The sequence below is a fragment of the Sinocyclocheilus grahami genome, unplaced genomic scaffold (genome assembly GCF_001515645.1).
Source record: "Sinocyclocheilus grahami isolate Dianchi unplaced genomic scaffold, SAMN03320097.WGS_v1.1 scaffold1471.1, whole genome shotgun sequence".
Taxonomy (NCBI): Eukaryota; Metazoa; Chordata; class Actinopteri; order Cypriniformes; family Cyprinidae; genus Sinocyclocheilus; species Sinocyclocheilus grahami.
In genome coordinates, this window is record NW_015506650.1 from 59,646 (window position 1) to 69,947 (window position 10,302).

General features: G+C 40.7%; 1 protein-coding gene across 1 annotated transcript in view; it reads right to left on the minus strand.

Moving 5' to 3' along the window:
• Positions 1–10,302, minus strand: part of LOC107570536 (CUB and sushi domain-containing protein 3-like) — a gene marked incomplete at both ends in the record, with an annotated part of 308,112 nt that overhangs the window by 55,786 nt on the left and 242,024 nt on the right. Inside the window, 3 exon segments of the mRNA XM_016256763.1 lie at positions 4,324–4,527; positions 5,555–5,650; positions 6,286–6,399. Of these exon segments, the coding sequence (XP_016112249.1) occupies positions 4,324–4,527; positions 5,555–5,650; positions 6,286–6,399 (414 nt within the window).

Genomic DNA, 10,302 nt, shown 5'->3' on the forward strand with positions numbered 1-10,302 from the left:
CATGATGCACCTCCTCCAAGCTTCCTGGCTCCAAAAATTACAAATGACTGACTTTCTTCAAGGTATGACTCAATTAATGATATCAAGTTCTGGCGAGGAATCTGTGATGTTTTCATTTAAATTTGTTTCTTGTAAAGACTAAGAGCAAAGATAATTTTGTTTGGATAGAGGAATTCCACTACTTCTAATGTAATATTCCTGTAATTTTAATTAAGACCTAAATTACACAAGTGTATTATACTGTATGGTGCTCTGGAATACTTGATTCTGATTGGCCAATCTTGGCATTCAGCAGTGAGATTTTTGAATAAAGACGTTGTCCAGGGGAATGCTGCCTAACCAACCTCATTCATTATGATTACAAAAATGTATAGTATCTACAGCAACACTAGTCCAGTCTTTAGTCTATTTCCATTCCATATTTTTAAATCCCTGGGATTTAAATAAATGGGGGTTTGCAAACCCTCAGGGGTTCTTTGAGTTTTTGAATAGTTAATAATTAAATAAAATGTCAAACTAAAATAAAAAATCTAAATAAGACACTTACAGAAAAGGTAAAATTTTTTATTTGTTTACCTGCATCGCATGTGACCATTAACTGACTTAAAGTTAAATTATAGAAATATTAAATTAAAATCTCATGTGGTAACAATAGGAAAAAAAGTTGAGGAATCACTGCAAAAGATATAGAGTATATAATGATGATGAAGGTTCTCTGGAGTGAAAGAAAATATATGCTCAGGCAAGATATTTCAATCCCAAAGCAGGAAAAAAATGTAGTGTTTGCAGCAGAACTCTCACCTGAATAGCTGCCCAGTCGTGGTGCATTGTTGTCTGCGCCATCATAGAAATCCAGACATCCTTGAGTACTTCCAAACCTGTAAGAGTTTCTTTCTTCTGTTGAACACAAAAGAAGGAAACCAAACAGTTGACTTCCATGGTATTTTTTCCAAACTATGGAAGTCAATGGCTACTGTCAACTGTTTGATTACCAACATTTTTCAAAATATCTTCTTTTGTGTTCAACAGAAGAAAATAAACTAATTTGGAACAACTTGAGGGTGAGAAAATGATGACAGAAGTTTGATTTTTGGGAGAACCTTTAAAAAGCGCAATGTAGCATTGATACATCAGAAAAGACTGTGTAATATGTCACCTCTCTCCCACAGGAGAAGCCTGGTTTAGCAATTTTCTCCTGTTTGCTGAAGTCCTGCCAACTATTGTCTAAAGCAGCACTAGAAGCCACCGAGTGGCTCTGTCAATAAAAAAGCACAGGCTGCTATCTGACTCTGGCGGGGCACAACTGTCTTTGTTATCCTTTGCTTAGGTAAGATGCTATCTGTCAAGGACAAGAGGATAATCTAGAGGTCAAAGCCAATCACTTTGTTTAAACACCTACGAGCAGGTAGGGACATCCTGATTGATGTCCCACGTAGCAGAAAGGGTGCAGGACAGAGAGCGAGAAGAAACAGGGAGGCCAGATATGCAGCAGGGCTCAATATATCTGTGTCAGATCCTTAAATTATTCACCAAATTCACTTCCCTGCAATTTTGGGGTCATTCATTTTTAACCAGTGATATATAGAATACAGCATGTGCTCAGGTAATCGTGTAAAATATCACAGATTGCTGACCTTTCAGGCAGAATACACTGAAATGAGCAAAGAAATAAAACAAGGTGTGACACGATAAAGCAGATGCCTGATATAAGCCACATGGTTGATCATCGTATTCCCAGTATTCCCATATTTTATTAGTGTCTGTGACAGGTGTGACTCCTCCTCTGTTTTTTTTTTTGCTAAAGTAATACCAACAGCGAGACCAGCTACATGCGCTCATATTGAGGTCCTACCCAAAGCATGCAGTGACTGTTAGGGGGGTAATGGCAAAATAAAGTTTGGTTGCTAAAATTAAAATACTTAGCAACCACTTAGCTCTGTGAACTTAAAGGTGGAAATTATAAGTTATAAAATTATTGTATTGAAACAGGAAAAAGGTTCTTTCAAAAACTTTAAAAACGTTTGAATCATAGTGCATATTAACAACATAATAGTTTGCTTAAAAATTTATATATATATATATATATATATATAAATAAATAAATAAATAAATAATTGGTTGCTTGTTGGTAGTCCCAAATTTAGGTGAAAAGGGGCTCCCCTTGGACCCTTTAATTTTTTGGGTGAACTATTCCTTTCTCGTTCTACAAGTTCTCCTGACTGCTGTATTTCATCTACACCAGGGGTCACCAAACTCGGTCCTGGAGGGCAGAGTGTCGCTCCAACCCTAACCAGGTCTTACTGAGTATACTTGAAAGTTTCAGGCAGTTGTGTTCAGGCAATTTGGAGCTAAGCTCTGCAGGACAGTAGCCTCCAGGACCGAGTTTGGTGACCCCTGATCTACACACTAAATAACACTCTTTCATTTGTCTTGCATTTAAAGTGATAGTCCACCCCCCCCCCCCCCCCAATAAACTAATTTGGAACAACTTGAGGGTGAGAAAATGATGACAGAAGTTTGATTTTTGGGAGAACCTTTAAAAAGCGCAATGTAGCATTGATACATCAGAAAAGACTGTGTAATATGTCACCTCTCTCCCACAGGAGAAGCCTGGTTTAGCAATTTTCTCCTGTTTGCTGAAGTCCTGCCAACTATTGTCTAAAGCAGCACTAGAAGCCACCGAGTGGCTCTGTCAATAAAAAAGCACAGGCTGCTATCTGACTCTGGCGGGGCACAACTGTCTTTGTTATCCTTTGCTTAGGTAAGATGCTATCTGTCAAGGACAAGGGGATAATCTAGAGGTCAAAGCCAATCACTTTGTTTAAACACCTACGAGCAGGTAGGGACATCCTGATTGATGTCCCACGTAGCAGAAAGGGTGCAGGACAGAGAGCGAGAAGAAACAGGGAGGCCAGATATGCAGCAGGGCTCAATATATCTGTGTCAGATCCTTAAATTATTCACCAAATTCACTTCCCTGCAATTTTGGGGTCATTCATTTTTAACCAGTGATATATAGAATACAGCATGTGCTCAGGTAATCGTGTAAAATATCACAGATTGCTGACCTTTCAGGCAGAATACACTGAAATGAGCAAAGAAATAAAACAAGGTGTGACACGATAAAGCAGATGCCTGATATAAGCCACATGGTTGATCATCGTATTCCCAGTATTCCCATATTTTATTAGTGTCTGTGACAGGTGTGACTCCTCCTCTGTTTTTTTTTTTGCTAAAGTAATACCAACAGCGAGACCAGCTACATGCGCTCATATTGAGGTCCTACCCAAAGCATGCAGTGACTGTTAGGGGGGTAATGGCAAAATAAAGTTTGGTTGCTAAAATTAAAATACTTAGCAACCACTTAGCTCTGTGAACTTAAAGGTGGAAATTATAAGTTATAAAATTATTGTATTGAAACAGGAAAAAGGTTCTTTCAAAAACTTTAAAAACGTTTGAATCATAGTGCATATTAACAACATAATAGTTTGCTTAAAAATTTATATATATATATATATATATATATAAATAAATAAATAAATAAATAATTGGTTGCTTGTTGGTAGTCCCAAATTTAGGTGAAAAGGGGCTCCCCTTGGACCCTTAATTTCTATTGGCTGAAATGACCTTTAAAAGGTACTCCATTCAGTGCCGGATAATAAATTAAATTGTGTCACAAATTACATTATATAAAGTTATAAATATTATATCTATTCCATACAGCTAGCCATCTATATCAACATGCCACTAACTGATTAACCTGATAGCTTAACACACAGTTACCCAGCTGATTAGCCTTCTGATTTAGCATACAGCTATATGGTTGGCCTGCTATCTCAGCTATTTTGAGTGTTTGTACTGGAGAGGGGTTTTTTCACCTAGCCTAAATATGACATGAAAAGCATAATAATCAACTCTTTAGCAATCCAAAATCCAAAGTAAGGGAGAAAGAAAGATTGGCAGAGAGACTAACAAGCAAAACAAAGAGAAGTGCCTTGTTAAAATCAGACCTTTTATAATATTAAACACCTCTCTGAAACTTGAGTAAACAGCTGAAGAGGTTTCTGTTTGTATTGTGATATTTGGCTATCACTCTGCCAGCCTCAGCCTGTTTCCCTGTGTTGACTCCAATAAAATCTGCGTAAATACCTAAAAAGAAACTGCCTGTCACATTCTGCACAGCTTTACTTCAGCTTGCATTTTGTTTCGCTGTGATGTATCATTCAGCTAGGTATGCTTACACAACCAAATCTGTGAAAACAAAAGGCCACATCGATTGTGTATCACTCTCAGGGGCTGGCGGGGTTTGAACTTTGAACTTACCAATGCAAGTGGGCAACGTGTCGTTCCACTGAGCCAGGGCATCAGGGACGGTTTCGCAGTGAATGGCAGTGGAGCCGTGGAGTGTGTAGCCCGGGTTACACTCAAACATCACTGATGCGCCCACGGCGAAGTTGTTGCCAATGCGTTTGCCGAAGCGAGGCTCTGGAACAGAGCTGCACTGCGTGGCGCTGGTCCGTGGTACAGCTGTGATATAATCGTACAATAGAAACGTGCCAGCTTAGAGTGTTTTACTTTGTAAAGGTGCATCTTTGCATTTCTACTAATAATGAAATGGCCTTGACTGTGGCTCAAGGCATTTGAGGTGGAACAGTGGCAGAATTAGTGGTAGAATTTTTAAATCATAAATAAATAAATAACAAGTATCTGTAAGACCTTTATTCAATGTAAGTGGGACAAACACAACTTGAAAATGTCAGGCCTTGACCTGCTAACAAATTTTAGCTTCAACACGATTCCTTTGCTTCTAACAATGCAGATATTTTTTTAAATGCCAATTTAAATCACTACCCAACCACATCAAACACAGACATAACCGGGCAAAAACAAACAAACAAACCTAATCAATCTAAAGGTGGAGAAAAAAAAAATTAAACTGGAACAGACTGGTTTTGGACTTGTTCAGTCACTGAGAGGCTGAGTCAGTTTGATTGACTCCCAAAATACCAAAATAAAGATGTGTGGGAGAGGGTTAAAGCAGTAAAAGACATCTGAAATGCTAAAGAATATAACATTTACATTTCAAGGCCTGTGTGGCTATTTACAGAATGTAAAAGATTTTAATACAATCAGTATTTATTGTTTTAATTTAAAAAGTGAAGTGCTGACAATACTATAAATATTGATTTGTCCATAAAGCAGGAATCACAGTGACACAAAATATCTGGTTGTAGCAAATGATGTAAAAAGGCTAAATACCCAGGGAAAAAAGTGTATTCCATGCCACATTTAGCAAAGAAAAGCTGTAGGGAAGCTTTATGATGCATTCAACTGTACTAAAACAAACGTCCTTGATAATTATACGTTTTGAAAAGTAGATATGAAATATTGACCAGTGTTACAGGAAGTACCAAAAATATTCTCAATAGTCTTGACATTGTATAAATAGAGTAAATATTGTTTTATGGTGCTAAATTTTGTACACAACTATATATATATATATATTTTTTTTTATTTATTTATTTATTTATTTTTGATAGAGCTGAAAACTGACCTTGGTAGACAAAATGAAAGCCTTTGGCAGTTTCTAGTCCAACTGTAGTAAACTTGATAGTTATTTGATTTCCTGTACTCAAGGGCAACGATTCACCTGGAAAACAGACAGGGGAGAAAATAAATCTTAAAATTGCATTTCGGAGAGATCTGCACACATCAAAAATCACTGCACAGAGCATCATTTTTGCTTCTTTTGGCTTCAAAAGACTCCTGATAGAGAAGTATATTTGCAAAGGGGAAATGCCTGAATAGAAGGTCTCTTTTTACTTTGAAATCCCATGTGGTTGTTCAGTCAAATGGCAATAACCGGCTTTCAGCTTATAAGCCACTGAAGGATGCCTCTACTACAGGATGATCCAGCAGATGTGATGAACACAGATTATGAGATAAACGCACAGAATTCGCTCTGCCTCGTCACTCTTACACCAAAGTGGCAGTTATTTCTTCTCCTTCCATGCTATTTCATTCTTCTTAAATTGACCATGTATTTGTTAACAGGATTTGTTTTGTAATGTTCTGAATATATTCAGTGTGTTGAAGCTATGAAATAGATAGCAAATAACATAGAACAGTCCTAAAGCATAGAAAATGCAACACTATTTCTTTGTGCACCTCTTTTATGTTTTGCAATAACAATATCACATCTGAACAGTGGCTTGTAATGAATGGTAATGCATCCGATTTAAAGTATGGGAAGTGCAAAAATAGGACATCAGGTTTGAGCTTTACCTGAGTGAGACCCAGAGAGAGAGGACAGCAGAGAGGACTGCTGTGTTGGCCCATCATAAATGTCCACAACATCATTCAATGACGTCTGGAACAGGACAAACTGTCCAAATAGAACTAAACGGGGAAAAAACAGGCAAAGTGTCAAAATATTTCACAAAGCATTGACCACAGCATGACAAAAACTACAAACCGTACACTAACCCAAGCGATCCCTCAACTGTTAAGATCCCAGCTAGAAGCTTACAAGCAGCAAATGTGTCTTGAAAGGCATTTCTGCATGTATTCTTCATTTACTCCACACATATTCAGATTCCTAATTAGATGCCACTAAGTACTTGTATGCAAGAACATTATGCAGAATAATTTTTCTTCAATAGATCTGCACATTTTAAACCAGCGAGCGCTCTCAGAGTTAATAAGGCTGTATGTTTATTTAAATCTTTTAAATTGGCTATCATGCTGTAACATCTCCCTATTATGTGTTGGTACCATGCTGAGTGCTACTGTGCATTGGTTTTGTCCTCCACTGGGTGCACTTGTTACAGTCTCATTTGCTGTCCGATGCTTTGATGTTTCCACCATTAGGAGAAAATCATTAGTATGCTACTCATCATCATTACATCAAATCCCTACTCTACGGTATATCTTAAGGATTAGAGAAGATTGAACAAAACATTGTACGACGACCAAATCTTTGAAAAAAAAGAAAGTTGTATGCATATGGATTCTACTGACCTCAATGGCATCTCTCTTTTGTTGCCATGGTGAAATTAATTAAAAAAACAGCTTTAAATATAGAAACCTCAAGTGTCAAAATGCAGAAATAAGTTCTGGGCACAGATACAGTTGTTAAGCCATGATACAGTATAAATTGAGTGAATGAACAGAGATTCCAGGGCCACTGCTGTCTCAGATGTCTTTGAAATCTGACACAGATTCCAGTGATTCACCAGGGCTCTGAGGATCGATGGAGCGCCTCATATGCTCAGCATAGCTACTGTGTGATTAAACAGTTCTCTGCTTGGTAATACAAGCGTGTAATCAAACTCTTGCAGAAACCAATTTTGAAAAAAAATAAATCAATTTATTTGTCATTTGAGGTAAACGAAGAGCTTGATTACCTAGACCTGATTGGCTTTATTGGCATTGCATACAGTGGCACCTGCTACGCAGTTCACTACAACAAATGGCATTTTTCACCAGTTTGATTTCACTGACTAACATCAAAAACATCTCAGGTTACTTATGTAACCATGGTTCCCTGAGTAGGGAACGAGACACTGTGTCCTCTAGGGGTCGCTATGGGGAACGCCTTGTCGTGACCCGTGTCTGAAGCATACATTGAAAAAACACCAACTAGTTGGCCGGGAGCACACATCATTCACTTCTTCGTCTGAAGCTTGCGTCTGCAGCATGGCAAGAAACCTAGAGGACGCAGTGTCTCGTTCCCTACTCAGGGAACCATGGTTACATAAGTAACCTGAGACGTTCCCTTTCATGGGAACTTCGAACTGCGTCCTCTAGGGGTCGCTATGGGGAACGGTATACCCACGCCACCATGCGGAGGGGAGTGCAAGCCAGAACCATGGCGAGCACTAAGAACCAACTCTACCATATTGCTATGGGAGTTGCCCCTGGGACGTTTAGACGGCTGTCAGTGACGTTATTCCCTACGGCCAAAGGCCTAGGCTACATACCCCAAAAAACTTACCTGTTAGGGCCAGACTCCTGGGCCCGGGGTAGAGCTCAAGGCTTGGAATCAGAAACAGATTCCTTTAAGGGAATACGACCAAGAGCCTAGAATCATACTAGTCTTGGTCTGTCACACAGGGGCTACCGCACGTTTGTCTTGTGGTGAAGGAACTGTCTCAACAGATCCTTAGTAGCAATACCCTGCTAAGTAGGTATCCAGAGGATACATAGGGGGAGTGGTGCCCAAGGCAGAACCGGGGTTTTAAACCACTCAAAAAGAGCACGAAGTCTTGCGCGTAGCTCTTACCATACAGGATTTTTAGAAAAGTGGGCAAAGCATAACGTGCGCACTTACCAGCTATGTGGATTTTAGAAAAGTGGGCAAAGCATAACGTGCACACTTACCACTTATGTGGATTTTAGAAAAGTGGGCAAAGCATAACGTGCACACTTACCACTTATGTGGATTTTAGAAAAGTGGGCAAAGCATAACGTGCACACACTTGAATACCATTCTAGGGGTTCTCGTGGCACCCTGAAAAGGCAGCCTATAGATAAAAATAGCGTATCCCCAGACGCTATATCTACGGCTATAATGCTGGAGTGGCTAGCAGTAAATCTGTAGCTGGGGGAGAACATCCAGCTCTCAATGGAGAGGGAGCTCAACCTACAGCATGTTCCCATGGTGGAACAGCTAGCAGTTATTCAGCTGAGGGAGCAACACACTCAGCTCTCAAACCGAGACGGGGCTCGACCTGCAGCATGTTCCAAACTGGAACAGCTAGCAATAGTTTACTTAGCTGTGGGGGCAACACACCTAGCTCTCAGTCGAGAAGGGGGCTCGGCCTACAGCATGTTCCAATGCAGGAACGCTAGCAGTAGTTTACCTTGGCTGAGGGAGCACAAACCCAGCTCTCAACGAGAGGGAGCTCGACCTGCAGCATGATTGAAAATCAGAGGGGTAAGCATACTGCAGTCTAGCCAAACTCTCATTCAGGTAACCCTTTGATAAAAGGGGAGCATTGTCTCAATACTACCACGAGGACAGCCCATGGAGCGAGGAATCTAACTCCTCAGAGAGGATTAACGCTCGAAAGAAACATCATACTCACAATAACCCTCAATGGTGAGGGGGGGTGATGCCTCAAGGGGATATCCTGGTGATCGGGAAAAACCCCTCAGGGCGACCCGGATACGGTAGACCAGTCAGGGTAGCATGAAAGCGTAAACCCCAGCCCGGACGTCCAGGAAATTTTCTGCAGTGACACCGGGGGCCTGATAATCACAAAACTCCCGCAGAAGCCTGTGTTATAGCCGCATGATCCAGGAAGTATGAAACAGAAACCTTACTTACCTTCTGGACATATCTCGACGAGTGAAATAAACACTGCAAGTCGAGCACCCGGTTTCTGAACCCAGCACGGGAAACACTGCAAAGAAACTAGCAGAAGGGTACACACAACCACCAATTCCATAGCACATACATATATTTATATACATATATTTAGACATGGATCGTACTCACCCACCACGGCTCCCGCGTTGGAGCTCTGTCCGGAAAAGCCTCTAGACCGGACCTTCAGTAAGGTGGTTACTATGATAACCATAGAACCAACCAAAAACATCATAGGTCCAGAAGGAGACTGTTATGCAGGAAGCTTCCACCTGACCTCGGTCAGGTGGCGATATGGTGGTTACAGGGGAATTAGGAAGGGGAAGAAAGGGGTAGATGTTACACCCCCTGAGGAAAAGAGTGGATACCTAAGTATTACTCTGATCCGGACGAAAGCGATGACGCCTTGTCTGGATCAATACCGTAGACCAGTCAGGGTAGCATGAAAGCGTAACCCCAGCCCGGACGTCCAGGAAATTTTTGCAGTGACGCGCCGGGGGCCTGATGATCATGAAGGCTCCCGCAGAAGCCTGTGTTATGGCCGCATGATCCAGGAAGTATGAAGCCGAAACCTGGCTTTTCTTACCGTCTGGACATATATCGACGAGTGAAATAAACACTGCAAGTCGAGCACCCGGTTTCTGAACCCAGCAGAGGGGGTGCCCATCGAGGACCTACCCTAGAAAGGGACAGAAACACACAGGTCCCGGGAAACACTGCAAAGAAACTAGCAGAAGGGTTATACACACACAACCACCAGCTCATTAGATACACATACATATATATTTATATATACATATATTTGGATCGTACTCACCCACCATGGTTCCCGTGTAGGAGCTCTGTCCGAAGAAGCCTCTAGACCGGACCATCAGTAAGATGGTCACTATGAAGCCATAGAACCAACCAAACCTAATAGGTCCAGCATAGGA